At 39.0% G+C, this 17,488-nt stretch overlaps 1 protein-coding gene across 2 annotated transcripts in view; it reads left to right on the top strand.

The window, feature by feature from the left end:
* The window catches only part of GPALPP1 (GPALPP motifs containing 1), a 33,176-nt gene extending 15,943 nt beyond the window's left edge, over positions 1–17,233 (top strand). Inside the window, exons 5-9 of one of the 2 annotated variants that reach the window (XM_005687426.3) lie at positions 646–780; positions 1,681–1,845; positions 6,036–6,134; positions 13,389–13,607; positions 14,217–17,233. In XM_005687426.3, coding sequence (XP_005687483.3) covers positions 646–780; positions 1,681–1,845; positions 6,036–6,134; positions 13,389–13,607 — 618 coding nt within the window. In that variant the 3' untranslated portion in view covers positions 14,217–17,233. Of the gene's footprint in view, positions 1–645; positions 781–1,680; positions 1,846–6,035; positions 6,135–13,388; positions 13,722–14,216 lie in introns of those variants that run through there. The other variant, XM_013968232.2, reaches the window with a different exon arrangement.

Genomic DNA, 17,488 nt, shown 5'->3' with positions numbered 1-17,488 from the left:
TCTCCTCCTTGAGGTCAAGGACTATTTTAAACCCTAGTGTATATAGCATCTAACACAGAGTCTTACGTGAAAACCCTTTTTAAAATGATTTACCAAAAACAGTTTGAATTCAATTTTTGCAATAATATTGTGTCTCTAGAGTACTTTGGGCACCAAATGCACCTGTTTGGGCCAACATTTTGGAAGGCACTGCACAGCATTTCTGTCTCAGTGGACTGTATTAAGTCATGAAGGCTAATATAGCTTCCAAGAATGTCTTATTCATGTGTTTCTTCTTCCAAAGAGCTCTGTACCAGGAAAGAGAATGGCTTCAACTGTGTCTTCTCTGACCACTTCCCTGGAGTGTTATAGAGGAATTGTGAGGCTACATCTGTGTCCATCAGGAGTAGAGCTGAGTGAGTTAATGAGCTCTGCCGTGGACACAGGGGCCGAGGTGGGACAGATCCCATGCCCTCGGTTTGTGGTCTCCGTTGGGTGCGCTTGACGAAGGCACAGGAAAGGTGCCCAGTGATTAGCCAGTGGCACAGCGTTTGCTCTTTCCTTCTGTTTCTAGGTTATCGGTCTCAGTTAAATTTTGAGTAATTTAGGATCATTTTCTATAATGTGTCGCCCCACTCTTGGTTTAAAGGTCCTGTCTTCTTTCAGAAGGAAACGGATAGCAGTGAGGAGGAAGACATTGTTGGGCCGATGCCTGCCAAAGGACCAGTTAACTCCAGTGTAACATCAGAGTTTGAAAAGAGGGCCCAGAGAATGAAAGAAAAACTGACTAAAGGAGACGATGTAAGTTTCAAATACACAGTACACTTTACTCTGAGGAATCGACCAGATAGATCAAAAATCTCAATTTTGATAACAGACATTTAAAAAATGTCCTTCTGCATGTATATGTATATAAAAATTTGTTCTCTAGGGTAACTCAGAAGCCATAAAAGGAGAAAACTGACAAATTTGCACAATTAAAAATGACAGTATGGCAAAAGATAACATTAAGTCCAAAGAACAATAAATTAGATGAAAGTATTTATAACATATTTGACAAGAAAAATCAGCCATGTATTAAATCATTTTCTCTTCAGTTCAGTTCAGTTTCTCAGTTGTGTCTGACTCTGTGACCCCATGGACTGCAGCACGCCAGGCCTCCCTGTCCATCACCAACTCCCGGAGTTTACTCAAACTCATGTTGTTCGAGTCGGTGATGCCAACCAACCATCTCATCCTGTCCCCTTCTCCTTCTGGTTCTGCCTTCCAGTCTTTCCCAGCATCAGAGTCTTTTCCAAGGAATCAGTTCTTCACGTCAGGTGGCCATAGTATTGGAGCTTCAGCTTCAACATCACTCATTCCAATGAGTATTCGGGACTGATCTCCTTTAGTATGGACTGGTTGGATCTCCTTGCAGTCCAAGGGACTCTCAAGAGTCTTCTCCAACACCACAGTTCAAAAGCATCAATTCTTTGGTACTCAGCTTTCTTTATAGTCCAGCTCTCACATCCATACATGACCACTGGGAAAACCATAGCTTTGACTAGACGGGCCTTTGCCTTTCTCTTAATGTCTCTTTCTCTTAACATCTGCCTCAGTTGAGAAGCATAGTCACTTAGGTAGTATTCTACACATATATGCACACATGTCCACACTTTCCAGGCTACTTTTTTTTTGTTTAACTTTTTATTTCTCTTAAAGGATTCATCTAAACTAATTACAAGAGAGTCTTGGATGACTGAACTTCCTCCAGAAATGAAAGACTTTGGTCTTGGGCCCAGAACTTTCAAGAGAAGAGCTGATGGCAAATCTGGAGACCGATCAGTCTGGACCGACACTCCAGCCGACAGGGAAAGGAAAGCTAAGGTGAGAGGGCTTGTGTGTTCCTGTATTTCTGTCCATGTTGGCTCTACTTTGAAAAAAATAGAAGGCAGAATTATTCCAGGGTACTATTTCTTAGCTTATGATTCCAAAGGGAAAAGATTTCCCCTGAAGGAAAGTTAAAAGAAAGCAACACCAGTTGCTTCCTGTGTATTCACTTATACTGTTTCCCAACAAATTGTCTCATTAAACCTCAAGAGAACCTGGTTACATAAGTTCATTAACCTCATTTTATGAAAGGAGACACTCTCCCCTATGAGGTCATTTTTTTCTGGAATTAAATGCTGGTAAGTGATGAACAGTAATTCCGTTCTAGACCTTTCTGATTCCAAATCCCCCAGTCTTTATACATCATACTGTCTCATGAAAGTTTCTTTTAAAATATCTTGGAAAAAAACAAGGCACAGATTAACCTAGCAAGTTAAGTGATAGATAGTGACTGTCTCTGAAAATAACAGTAGCTCCAATGCACTAAACTTCACATTACTGTCAAGATAGGCAAAAAAAGCCCTTTCCTTAATACATTGAATAATTTACCAAAAAAAAGAAAAAGAAAAACTATGCATAAAATACATCTTATTATTAGATTTTCTTTTCTTGGGTTTCTATACTTATTATGAAGTATTCCATTGTTAAGAATCCAGCCCGTACTAACTCCTTAAATTCACTTCAATTTCCTTAAATGCTTGACTAATTGGCACCTTATGGTTATAACTTATCAGTTCTAAATTAAACAGTTCCTTACTTAATTCATGCCCCTAACTCTGTTTGTCTTGTTCATTAGTACCTAGAATTATGAAGATTTCTATTTTCATTCTATAACCAAAAATTGAATGTCTCCTTTGGCAAGCATCATGTTTGGTCACAGGTGACAGAATAAGCTCCTTAAGACACTTTGATTTTCATGAAGAATTGGTTGTGAAATAGTGTTGTTCTTAAAATGTAGATGATATGTGGAAATCACCTCATTTTAGCAGAATATGTGGCAAAACCGTAAGTTCTCTTTTGCCCTGAAGATTCAAGGAAATCCGAGAGTTATAATAGACAGGCAAGGTGAACCAAGACACCTGGGGGGAGAGGCGACAGAAGGTGGGGGATAGAAGTGAGCCGCACCCCACAGCCCCACTGCTGGGCATATACCCTGAGGAAACCGCCACTGAAAAAGGCATCGTGTTCCCTGCAGCACTGTTCACAATAGCTAGGACATGGAAGCAACCTAGATGTCCACCGACAGATGAATGGCTGAAGGGTTCGTGGTATTAATACGTATACATAATGGAATATTACTCAGCCATAGAAAGGAATGCATTTGAGTCAGTTCTAATGAAGTGGGTGGACCTAGAGCCTGTTACACAGAGTGAAGTAAGTCAGAAAGAGAAAATTAATATTGTATATTAACATACACATACGGAATCTAGAAAGATGGTACTGATGAATCTATTTGCAGGGCAGCAGTGAAGACGCAGACAGAACAGACTTGTGGGCACAGCAGGGGAAGGGGAGGGTGAGACAGATTGAGAGCTTAGCTTGGAAGCACACATTCCCATGTGTCAAATAGGGAGCCAGTCGGGATTTGCTCTATGACTCAGGGAACTCGCACCGGGGCTCTGTGACAACCTGCGGGGGTGGGGGGAGGTTCCAGAGGGAGGGGACGTATATATACCTACGGTTGATTCATGTTGATGTATGGCAGAAACCAACACAATATTGTAAACCAGTTATCTTCCAATTATAAAGTCAAAAAATTAAAAGATGTGAGCCACACACCGTGAATGACTAGTGTTGGAATGCCTGTCTGCTCTTTCTTAACTGGTCTTTTATAAAAATCACTTACTGGCATTTTTATAATTTCGCCTTTAAGATTGTCTCCAAAAAGACGACTTAATACCCTTGCTTACATGGATTTTTTAAAAAATATTTTTAAAATATTTATTTATTTGGCTTACTCGGGTCTTACTTGCCGCATGGAGAATCTTCCACTGTGGCATGTGGAATGCTTGATTGCAGCACACGGACTCTCCAGTTGTAGCGTGCAGCCTCAGCTGCCCCATAGCCTGTGGCATCTTAATTCCCCGACCTGGGATTGAACCTGTGTCCCCTGCATTGCAAGGCGGATTCTTGACCGCCAGGAAAATCCCTTACATGGACTTGTCATTTGTGCTTTTTTCAGACCTCCTGTTCCTCATTGTGTGTGAATACATGTCTAGCCTACAGCTAGATACGCAAGAAGTCTTCCTCAAAGGAAAATAACACAGAAAGATGGAAAGAAGAGAAAGTAACCAGTACAGTTGGAACTTAAGATTTTAGGTCCTGTGACTGAGTTCTTTAGATCTAGTCATTCTTTTTACAGCTGAACGTGTTTTGTTGTATATTTACAACAGACTCACAAAGGGATTATTAATACCCCTTAGATCTTATGTGCTACTGTATCACAGCATGTAATACTGCAGACTTATATTTGTGGTAGAATTTATCACAGAAAGTATCACAGAGCTGTCCTTTATAAAGTGAAGTTGCTCAGTCGTGTCCGACTCTTTTCAACCCCATGGGCCTACCAGGCTCCTCTGTCCATGGGACTTTACAGGCAAGAGTACTGGAGTGGGTTGCCATTTCCTTCTCCAGAGGATCTTCTCCACCCAGGGATCAAACCTCGGTCTTCTGCATTGTAGGCAGACGCCTTACTGTCTGAGCCACCAGGGAAATCCTTTATAAAGGTCATGACTAATTTTTGATTTTTGTAATGGATCTTCGTCAAGTTTCCTTTGTTTCTCTCTCCCCAAATATCCTGTTTGTATGTTTTTTCCATCATTTTCCCCCCTTTTTTTAAATTTATTTTATCATCTTACTTTTTATATTTGGTTCCCCAGCATTCATCTCCCTACCACTAATGCCAACATGGCCTAAATGAAGATTAGAAAGAAATGAAAATTTTATGCATAAACTAATTGAATAAGATCTGTTATGGTCTCACCTCCTAGTCTTGACTAGATTTACTAACTCTTAGATGGTCAGGTCTTCACCTTCATCTTATCAGAACATCATCTTTCTCTTAATATTACAAGTAAAGAATCTGTTTCTGGGAAAATTGTTATGGAAAAATGAGAAATGAGCTACTCCTATGTTTTTTTAACATACTTTATTAAGTACAGTGTTGTTTTAGTCCATTATTTAGATAAAAATTGGAGTCCTCTTTGACTTTCATAAGCAAATAGCAACAGTATAAAAACATGCTTTGAGAAAAATAGTTTTCAGTTGTTTTTGTCTGAGCCTTATTCATTCCTGGTTGGGGCTGTATTCTCCAGAATATTTTTTTTTCCTAACTAAAATTTATTGGAAAATTTCCTAAGTATTTCATCAGTGTGTGTGCTATAGTAAATGGTATATCTTTTTAAATTTCAGATTCTAATTGTTCCTTGCTGGTCTGTTTTGCTTGTTGGCCTGGTATCCTACAGCTTTGCTGCGCATCTGTGTCTGCTCAGTCATGTCCAACTCTTTGCGACCCCATGGTCAGTAGCCCATTGGGCTCCTCTGTCCATGGGATTCTCCAGGCAAGAATGCTAGAGTGGGTTGCCCTTTCCTTCTCCAGGGGATCCTCCTGACCCAGGGATCAAATCCACACTTCCTCTGTGTCCAGCATCAGCAGGCGGATTCTTTACCACTGAGCCACCTGGGGAGCCCCAGCTTTGCTGTACTTGCTTATTAATGCCAAGAGTTGTTTAATAGACTCTGTGGAGTTTTCTACATTGACACTCATATATGTCTTCTGTGACTGAAGATAGTTTTGCTTTTATTTTTCTATGCCCCTTTTGTTTCTTTCTCTTTATTTTTTTCCCTCAAGAGCGCTTTTCCTGGTTTTGAAAGCAGTAATGTCAGATTTCTTCTTAAGCCTTGTTTTCTCTTCTGCATTTTATTACCATTTGCCAGACTCGTCTCTGAGTTTGGTAAAGTCCAGTTAGTTGATTGGATGGGGTTTTGTGGGCTTTTCCCTTGTTCTCAGGACAGTGTTAGAGTAGGAGACACAGACCCTTCCCGAGGACATGGCCATTTCCAGTGGGGAGAGGACCAGCAGGCCTGGCTTTCTCAGTCTCCTGTCACTCAGTCTCAATTAAAATGATACTCCTTGTTCATTTTTTCCTGATAATATGTCCGTAATGTGTTATCTGTTCATTCCTCAGGAGATGCAAGAAGCAAGAAAGTCATTCAGTAAGAAGGATGAAGACTATCTACTGTCAGGAAGGGATAAGAGATTAGCTGAGCAAGTATCCTCATACAATGTAAGTCAGAGAATAAGATGCATAACCTTTCTTTTTTTATATCCATCTTTTCATGCTCTTCTCATTTTTTCCTCTTTTTCTTGTTTCTCTTTCTTTTATATGTTTTTCGTTTCATCTCATCTTTTTCTATACATCTGTTCTGAAAAATATTCTGCTGTGTACATATATATACACACATATATGTATAATCCTTGTGTGGGCTTTTTTAATGCATCTCTTAATATTTTCAGGTTGTTTTTTTTTTTTTTAGTTTTAGTTGTTGTTTTTTTTTAATTTATTTATTTTAATTGGAGGCTAATTACTTTACAATGTTGTATTGGTTTTGCCATATGTTCACATGAATCCACCATGTGTGTACATGTGTTCCCCATCCTGAACCCCCCCCCCCAACTCCCTCCCCATCCCATCCCTCTGGGTCATCCCAGTGCACCAGCCCCGAGCACCCTGTCTCGTGCATCGACCCTGGACTGGCAATTCATTTCACATATGATAATATGCATGTCTCAATGCCATTCTCCCAAACCATCCCACCCCAGTTCATTTTCTGCTTAAATCATATATCAGAAATTCAGTTCCTGGAGATGGGTAGCACATGATCAGAAAGAAAGAGCCCTATTAACTCCTAGAGATCCCAATTCATACATTTCTAAATACAAGCCAATTTGGAATATTTTATGTAAAGATTTAAATAAAAGTATGAAACTTTAAAATACGGTTCAATTTAAATTTGAAAACAGGTTTCATTGGGCAGATTATTTTTGTAGTTGTCTCTTACTCATTAAAAAAAAAAAAAAACCAGCAAAAAAAACTGTTAATTCACTCAAAGAATAAATAAACCACTGAACCCTTCAGCTCCTGAAAGGTATTCAAGTGTTTAGGAAAATTACCTTCTGTTCCCAGTGCATAAGTTTATGAAAAGTTCTATAAGCATTAAAAATAGAATTAACAAAGTATTCACAGACTTGAGAGTGCTTCACTCAAACAATAGCCTTAAAAAGACTTCTGTAGGAATCTTCATAGGAACTTTATTCATAACAGCTAATTTCTTTGACAAGCCCAGGTATCTATCAGTAAGCAGGGGGCCGAGGGGGAGTGTATATATGATGAAATACTACTTGGCAATAAAAAGGAGCAAATTACAAATACATGCAACACTGTGGATTAATCTCAATGCAGGGAGTCATACCCAAGATTTCATACACATGTACCACTGTATGATTCCATTTATATGAAGCCCCACAATAAGCAAACTGTGTCTGTGGTGGAAAAAAATCAGAATAGTTGTTGTTGGAGCAGGAGTGTGGAGATGGACGAGAAAGGAACAGGCAGAGCTTCTGCAGTGATGGAAATACTTCCCACGTATTGCTAGGAGTTCAAGTTGCAAAGCTCAGTGGATGCAGTGTTAAGATTTGCACGTTTCATTCTATGTAAATTACTTTAAAAGAAAACAGCGTAAACAAATATAGAACATGTAATGACGCCTGCAGTTTACTTTAAAATGCTTCCAAAAAATTAGGGTTTGAGTCTTATCGTGAAATTTTGGTTACTTATGAGACCTACTTTTTGAAATATTAATATCGTTTTCAGACTGAACCACCTCCTAGTATTGATAAATTGAACAATCTTTATAAAATATGACCATGAAGGCAAGAGTCGGACATCACTGAGGGACTAAGCACAGGAAGGCAAAAGAAAGACCAAACAATCAGAATCTTAGCATGAATTTTCTAAAGCTTCTGAGAAACTGTCACATTCAAAATTAATTGCCCTAGCTTTTTACAAATTAGTATAAAACATACACGTTTTGTTAAATTAAGTTTGGCAAATCAACCAACTGGTCGTTTAGCAAATTGATCTCACATGAGTTGGCTTTTGGTGTGATTTTCTGCGGACTAACTGCTTCTAGATGTTTTTATTACTTACTTATAAGTTCGGTCCTCTGTGTCAGTCACGGTGTGCAAATGTGCTAAACCAGGTATGACAGCGCGCCTGAAACAAACTGATATCACAGCTCATTTCTTTTATCATAACAACAGTCCACTTGAATTGTGTGAACTGACTGTAATAGTCTAGCGGCTTAATGTATTCCTCTGTCTTTCTTGGTGTTCAGTTTACTACTTCGGGGGATCGGTCAGTGGAAACGGACCATTTTTCTTTCTCCATCTGTGTTCACTTTTTGTTGCCTTCTGCAGTTTCGCCCATCAGCGTAGACCGCTTTCCTCAGCACCAGCTCTAGGAAGTACCAGCAGGACTTCTAGCACTCCTCACAGTTTCTCCAAACTCTGCTGTCTGTTCCCTCCAGCTCTTTCTTAAACCTTCAGCCTTTCCCATCCAACTCTTGGTAGCCTGTCTGCCTTCATCCTTATTGTCTCATTAGTGAATTATTATCTAATTAGTGGAAGAAGGGAGGGAAAATGTGGAGAAATTGCACTAAAAGATTAAATTTTACAGCATAAATATTTTACATTTATATGTACACATATAATTATTTATTCTCCATTATAGTTCTCCATCCTCAGATTAACCCTACTCCTGTGCTTTCCATTCTCTCTTCCCCTCTGTTAATACCGAACTACCAGACAGAAGCATCTGTTTTTACGGGACACCTGTGTGAGAACCTGGTGGATTTTCACAGCACAGGTTCCTGAGATCCACGGTGGCAGTTTTGATTCACTGGATCTGTCATGGGGCTCAGGAATCTGTTGTTCTTTTCAACCAGTCAAGGGTGGAGAGAGATGGCCTTTCAAGTATTTTTACTCAGTATTTACTGAGTATTGTCCCCTCAGAAAACTTCTCCTGGACATCCAAAAATAGTTTGGATGTCATTATAAGTTTCAATAGTTTGCAGAGATACAATTTATAGCTTGTTTTATTATTCTTTTCAGTGTTTCAAATGGAATCCAAATGCCTTAGAAACTTATTATCTATTATTATCCTTTAAAAATATGTATGAACAAGCTCTTCCTTAACAGTTGGAAATTTTATTTCATCCTTTTTTCTCCTTGAATACATAATTTCATTTTTCTTATGCCACAAATTTTATCTTAATGGAATTCACTTCTACGCTTGAAAGTCTTTTATGATTATACTTGATAAGTCATATTTCACTTCAGCAAATCTATGCACATAAACTGAAACCAAAAGGTTTTAATTTCCTGTATCTAAAGTCTAAACGTTTACACTTTTCTTTCCTTTTGGATTAAGTTGTAAATTCAGTTGATCAAACAGTATAAACATATCTCAGATTTTTATAATTATTAAATGTCAAAAGTACAAATGTAAACTTAGTATCTTAATGAAAGACCTTTTCTCCAGTTACTTTCTGGTCTTTTGTTGAATGTTACTCACTGCTAGAATAAGACAGATTTCAACATCAAATATGTTCTTTAGTTTGTTCATTTGTACAGTTAAGAGTTATGGTTAAGAGTTAGGAAACCATGTTCACATACAGCAGTGGGTAAGAATGGAACACGGTTCATTATCATGATGTCATTCAGTTCTTTAAACACTTTCTGTTTATTTACTTAAACCTCAGAATGATCTATTAACAAAAAATTATTATTAATGATATCTGTACTTTCAGTCTGTCTCAACTTTGATTTTGTTTTTCACATCAGTCCCTTTTTTTCCTTTTGCAATTAGAACAGCTTGACATTTAGTAACTTCTCCGCTGAGGGCTGTTTCCATCTTTTTCCAAAGGGTACAAGCTGGCAGCATTGCCCCTTACTGGGTACTGAAGGGCGGGGCGAACAGGGATAGGAAGGACTGTAGTGCCCTGACTTCCTCAGTCTCTTTCCAAATCCACATAATGGCAATAATAACATTTAATTTATATTGATTATAAATTTAGATGTTGTCCAGATTAAAATATAGTAAATGCTCAGTAAATTGAATACTTAACATTTATTGACTGATTCTTATGTACCCCAATACGGTACTAAATCCTTTGTATTCTTTAGATGACCTAACTAACTCCTACCTCATCCAAATATTTGGACATTATTGCTACTAGGATTTATTATTTTACAGCTGAGAAACTTAGGCATAAATTACTTGCCTGTGATCAACCAGTGTTGAAAATGTCAGCACCATCATTGCTACTCTGATTTTTCCAAATTCCACGCTTATGTTCTTAACTGTTTCTCCATGCTATGTGTGTTGATAGGTTATTTTTTCCTAGCAATATTTGATTCTTTTTACCTCCAATTTCATTAAAAATAAAGACTTAGAAAGCACTTAACTTGCAAATCAGTTTGTTTCCTAAAGATGTATGAAATGACCAATGTATGAAATGAGAGGGATTGAGAAGTTGGAAATAGTGCTAATTTAAATAAATACTTAACTATTACAGCATCCAGCTAGAGCTAAGTTTATAGGAAATAACCACATAACCCAGTTGACAAAGTCAGATCTCATTGTCAAATCAGACAAGTGAGGCTGACTTTCTGTGAAAAGGTCTGACTTCCTTTCCCTGTTCAGATGAATATGATGATGATCGTTTCTGACACTCCTGAACTGTACCGCAGGTGGGTGGTGCCATGCGTTTGTCTTGTAATGAAATAAGATGCTGCCGCCTCCAGCATTTCTTACCAGTTATTTTGCTCTCACTGAGTTCTCTTCATGCCTTTGCTCTCAAATACATTCTCTGACAGGAGACAGGGTCTGAAGAGAGGTGGTTGTTAAGCAAAACTTGCCCTGTCTTTCATTGTCCCATTCTGCAATGTATCTGAATTCAGAAACATTCCAACAGCAGCAGAAATACCATTCCAAAACGATATTACACTCTTTAAGAGAAATTATGTTTGTCACACAAAATAGCACAAAGCCTCCTGGGTTTACGGTTCCTTGATTAGAAGTTTCATTCATACCAGTGTTGCAGGGTTTCTTATTTGATGCTCTGGAGCCTTGCTCCCCAAGACAGTGTTCGCTAATAAGATTCTGAAAGGCCTCTCCTTCATTAAATGGAAAAGGGCTGTAATAAAAAGGTAGACAGCCTCCCAAGATGCATTATCAGGCGAGTCCGTTTTAAGTGAGGCTACATGAAGAAGCTGAGAATCATGGGTAGAGAACGTTGAAATTCCCCATGCCTTCAGTACCCTGGTCTGTACTGCCTGCACCTGCTCCCGCATCACAGACACACACAGACACACACACACACAGACACACACACAGACACACACACACAGACACACACACAGACACACACACACAGCTGGTATGTACTGCCTGCACCTGCTCCCGCATCACAGACACACACAGACAGACACACACACAGCTGGTCTGTACTGCCTGCACCTGCTCCCACATCACAGACACACACACACACACACAGACACACACACACACACACACACACAGACACAGACACACACACAGCTGGTCTGTACTGCCTGCACCTGCTCCCGCATCACAGACACACACAGACACACACACACAGACACACACACAGACACACACACACAGCTGGTCTGTACTGCCTGCACCTACTCCCGCAATCCAGACACACACAGACACACACACACAGACACACACACACACACACACACACACAGCTGGTCTGTACTGCCTGCACCTGCTCCCGCATCACAGACACACACAGACACACACATACACACACACAGCTGGTCTGTACTGCCTGCACCTGCTCCCGCATCACACACACACACACACACACACACACACACACACACACAGCTGGTCTGTACTGCCTGCACCTACTCCCGCATCACACACACACACACACACACACACACACAGCTGGTCTGTACTGCCTGCACCTACTCCCGCATCACAGACACACACACACACAGACACACACAGACACACACACACACACACACAGACACAGACACACACACAGCTGGTCTGTACTGCTTGCACCTACTCCCGCATCACACACACACACACACACACACACACACACACACACCTGGTCTGTACTGCTTGCACCTACTCCCACATCTCACAGCCTGCTCCTCCAATCCAGGGCTATTCTGTCTTGTCCTTTAACTAATACTAAAAGGTCTGTGATGAATCTCTAATTTATAAAACCAGTTGCCTCTGCTCAAACCTCATCCTCCTAGATATATTTGAAAATGTGAAACGAATGTCATACTATAAATCAGCTATACTTCGATTTTTAAAAAAAAATAAAATGTGAGCACCTTCCCCAGCTGAAAAGAAAGAAAATGAGGGCGATAAGGAAGGCTGAAAGGGACAGAAGCTCTCTTGGCACACAGTCTGTGCCAGCACCATGCAGACTTTACCTGCACCAGCCTTGGGTTTTGTCATCTCTGTGCTGTTGTTTTTCTGCTTTGAGTGTGCTTTCGCTTCAGCCTGGCGGTGCCTGTCTTTTCCATTCTACCTACAGAGGCTTCGTGGACCAGCACGTCCATGAAGCTTTAATCAGGCTCCCAAGAGAGAAAGTAATTGCTCCTTTCTTGCCCATTAACAATGACTCGTCATACGATGCTTTGCATGATGGTTATTTAAACATTAGTTTCATGTCCATCTTGTCCTTTTTTGATCATGTGGCATGAGTTCATAGATACCTTTATTTTGGTTGAATTGAATTTGCTTCTGATACATATTTTCTTCAGAGATGCTGTCTTGGATTTAGAAAAACCACTGAGGGGCTTCCCTGGTGGTCCCGGGGTTAAGAATCCACCTGCCAACGCAGGGGACATGGGTTCAGTCCTTGGCCCAGGAAGATGCTGCAAGGCGCAGAGCAGCTGAGCCTGTGCGCCACAGCTGCTGAACTCATGCTCTAGAGCCCGAGAGCCACAGCCCCTGAAGCCCGTATGCTGGAGCCCGTCCCCTGCTGCAGGAGAGGCCACTTCAGAAGCCCTCACACTGCACGTTGGGAGTGGCCCCCGCCTGCCGTAACTAGAGGAAGTCCTCGTGCAGTGAAGAAGACCCGGCACAGCCAAAAATAATTTTTTTAAGTATTAAAAACAAGAAGGGGACTTCCCTGGTGGTCCCGGGGCTAAGACTCTGTGCTCCCAATGCAGGGGGCCTGGCTTCAATCCCTGATCAGGGAACTAGATCCCACATGCCGCAACTAATACCCAGCACAGCCAAATAAATAAAAGTAATAAATTTTTTTTAAAAAAAGAAGAAAAACAATTGGGGTTTGTAAATAACCTTCCTTAATGTTCACCATTACTAGTTCATTCTTTTATTTCATGATTATTATATTCTGCCAATGACGTATCCAAACTAAGATTTTTATTTCTGCTGTCTTGCTCTCCCCAGGAATCAAAAAGGTCAGAATCTCTTATGGACATTCATCATAAAAAATTAAAGAATAAGGCTGCTGAAGATAAAAATAAGCCCCAAGAGAGAATACCATTTGACCGTGATACAGATCTCAAAGTTCATCGGTTTGATGAAGCTCAGAAAAAAGCCTTGATAAAGAAATCTAGAGAACTAAACAGCAGGTTTTCACATGGCAAAGGCAATATGTTTTTATAAGTAAGTATCTATCAGTAAGGTGTATTTTCATATTGATAAATTTTTTTTCTAAATACTGTTACCTGTAACTGTAAAAATTGATTTCCTTTTGTAATAAAGTAGATTATAAACCTACTGATTTTTTTTTTCTAAATGAGTGTGAATTTTGAAAATTCAGCCTTGTGGAATAAAAAATATGTTATCCTGGGAAAGTAGACTTGTCCTGATAATAACTAACAGGGCATTACTATTCAGAATGGTGAAATAAAAGCTTTTCATTTGTGAGAAGCAGCAAAGAAAACTGTGATTTGAAGCTTGAGTAAATATGCATGCTTTATTAAAGAATGAGGTTTCTTAGCAATTTTCTTATGTTATTAAATAAGATCACAGAAGATGTTCATTGCTTTTGAAAGATTCTGTGCAAGTTAAGCCATTACATCACTCATACATAGCCCAAACTGACAAGGGTTCATAATGGTGATTGCATAAAAGCTAAGATTGCATCTTAAAATCTTTGTGATTTTTAATTGGATGAAACCTACATCAGTATTAAAGTGTGGCTTTAAGGGAAAATACTGTTCAGATGAGAATTATTTTCCGACTTACTGAATTTTCTTATTCTTACTTCAGGGGGATTTCCCTGTGCAATGAAGAAGAGTTGAAGAATACTCTTTTTTTTCTGTCTGTCCACTTTTATTCCTTTCTTTTGAGTTTCTTAAGATTAGAGGATGACTTTAGTCTAAAAAAACCAAAAATATTTACCTTGTTCTGTGCATCCTTTAAAATCAAGTGAAAACATAAAATTGGTGTGTCTTTTTAGAGGAGAATTTTATTTATGTGTCTTTGGCTTCTGAGGACATGTGGGCTTTTCTTCAGATAATCATTTTTAGGATCCTCCCACCCACCTTCACAAGTGCTCCATAAGATCTGCTCAGGCCGATCCAGGGCGTCTCTCCCACAGCCCAAACCCACCATCAGATATCACCAGCCTGCTCTGAGAGACTGAGCGGGATCCTCCCAGTGAATCCATGAATGTGAAGCTGTTTTGGTTTCCCTCTAAACTGCAGTCAGTGAACAGACAACATTTACTTGAAAACAGAGGGTGTGAAGGTTTTTTGTGTTTTGTTAGCAGTTTGCTTGTTCGGGCTACCAGAGCTTTTTCTTTGTGGTTTGGGTTTTTTGGTTGGTAGGTTGGTTGGTGTCACAAAGAGGGACCTGTGCATTATTTCATGTGCTAAGGGAAAACCATTTTGATTTTTCCAACCTTAGTAAGTAATCCTAGAGGATGCCTTCAGAGGTCAGTCTGAGACCTGGGCTCTGTGTTCTTCACCAAAGCTTTGTAAGTCTTTAAACTGCTTTGGGATGATCTGACTTGGCCCATTTTTATATGTAACATGTTTTAGCTAATTCATTGTGGACAGATCTTTGCAATCAACCATGAATAACTTTTTTTAAAAAAATCAAGCTCATATTAAGTAATTAAAGCCACCGTGATGGAGGATGGTAAGTCTGTGATGCTTCAAGCACTGCCTCTGAAGATGTTAAACAGGAAATTCTCAACAGTTAGGCCTAAATTCAAATTCTGGAAGTTACACTTTCTTACAGATTAATCCCAATTGTTCTGCTAGTTCTGTGTTCTAGTTTTGATGAAGCATATGGTTTTAATGGGGAAAGATTCTGAGTCCGAGTTCATTCATTGAGGCTTCATGAAAATTGAGTAAATTATTCAGTCAGATTAGGGACCAGATTTTTCTTCTTAGACTTCTTAGACTATATAAATACAATGATACCTTCCATAAGAGTAACCCACTCAGGAGTATTACTGTTTAAAAGATGAATTTTTTTCTGCTGAGCAAATTGGAAAGGTTCCTAGTCTAAGCAGAATTGAACAGAGCTGCCTTTTGATTGAAGATGTCATTTTTAGTGGGTGATATTTTCTGAACACAAAACTCTGTAGAACAGAGTATCTATTACTTCCACTGATTTTGTTATAATTTTTTTTCTTCTGATGAGATGTTTTCTAGTTCCTCATCCTCATGTAAATTCTAATATATATATTTTTTGAGAAGCTTTTGGCATTTTTAAGATAAAAATGTGGTCTTTGAATACTTATTTTTGCTTTGCTTTCCTCACCATAAAATAGAGAGGGATATTCCTATAGTATGTATTTACTGTTTCTCCCATCATGCTTGGAATGTCTGTAACCTCATCAACAGGGAGAAAATACTGATACTTTCCACGAGTGACCACATCACTGGTAGCGCAGGTCTAATGCTATTTCACGCCACCCTGAGGACAGTTTTACAAAATGTGAGGCCAAACCAGAGGTTTTTTGCCCTGTGGAGACACTAAACCCAATATAACAACGCTGACAATAAAAGAACAAAACAGCTGTTTGCACAGGATGGGAAAGTGGCCTTCATTTCATCTCCTCCCCGCTTCAAAGCTGCCCAAGGCCTGAAAAATCAGGTCTGTGCTCCACCTGGCAGGAAATTGGGATTGTTGACATTTTCTAAGAACTTTTAAATTTTCTTTACTTCTTGGCCCAATTTTGTAGAACTGTGACCTCTTTTGAAACCTAAAAATAAAGAAGAAAAAAGAACAACTCAAGTTCAAAGAGTGAAGCAGACACTTTTAACTTTTTTTACTGTTTGGTGAAGGTGATGTTTTAAGTTCATTGTCCCTGAAATTATATGACTTTTGTTCAACCCTCTAAATTGTCATCTCAGATTTTGATGCTTCAAATAATACCAACATTACCGGGAAATCAATGGCTCTAGCAAGTGGGGGAATTGGCAGAGGAAACAAAAGGTGAGAGGTGGTAGCTACACCCATAATAAAGTTGTCTGATCAGATAACATTTTTTTGTATCAGGAAAAATATCATAAATTAATCCCTATGCCCAAAGAAAAAGAAAAGCTACAGTTTTGCTAAGAAGTTTTTATCTTGTTCAGGTGTAGCAGCTTCTTGACATTTGTCTCTTGAACGTTTTATGGTTCTTTGAAGTAATGACATTTTTTTAGAAATAAGGTTGAACTTTACATGGTACCAAGGCCTACATGCTCCATACTCCAGAAGAGATCATCAGTCATTATATATAAATTATTTGATCCTGAAACATCTTGGTACTTTTTGTCTCTTATATAGGGTGGATAATGTTAACATTATTGCTTAGAAACATATGATCATGGGAGATAGTTTTTAGACTATTTACAGGAGCCCATATCACTTCACTTCCCCTGTTTTCCATGGCCGTGATAGGTATTAGGGAAAGGAAATTCTCTCTTGAGTTGCATACCTAAGAGGAGGAATCAACATGGGGGAAGTAGCTAGAGAGAGTCACCCATATAACAGCAATGCCAAGTCTTCTACTTGAGAATGTTAATTTTTTTTTTTTAGTTTGACTTCTGAAACCATCATGTAAGTTTAGTCTACAGTTCCGGAAGGTCATGCATTTCCTGTTATTAGAGAGGTATATTTTTTTGAAGCTTAAATATTTACTGTGACTATAGTGTGTGCAAAATTAAAAAGCTATACCCTGTCTTTCAGTCTTTTCATTTTGATTTTATGATTAAAAGACTTTTTAGAAAAGAAGAATTTCTGAGGTGTTATTTTTTATGTATGAATAAAGATGCATCTATATCTGAGAAGTTGTGGCCTTTTATTTTTGCTTTATTTGTTAATGTTAATTAGCTTATCTGAAGCAGGCAATGTTTTTGAAGAGAATGTCCTGTAAAGATTTATTCTAACCAGTCAGATCATTGTGGGGGTAAAGTCTTTCAACCCAACTCACTTGCCAGATTTTCATTAACCCAATATAACTGCAAATATTAACTATTTGGGACTTCCCTGGCGGTTCAGTGGTTAAGACTCATACTCCCAATGCAAGGGGCATTGGTTTG

This window comes from Capra hircus, chromosome 12 (genome assembly GCF_001704415.2).
Source record: "Capra hircus breed San Clemente chromosome 12, ASM170441v1, whole genome shotgun sequence".
NCBI classification, from domain to species: domain Eukaryota; kingdom Metazoa; phylum Chordata; class Mammalia; order Artiodactyla; family Bovidae; genus Capra; species Capra hircus.
The sequence above is the reverse complement of the archived record's forward strand: the minus strand, read 5'-3'. Positions and strand labels throughout refer to the sequence as shown.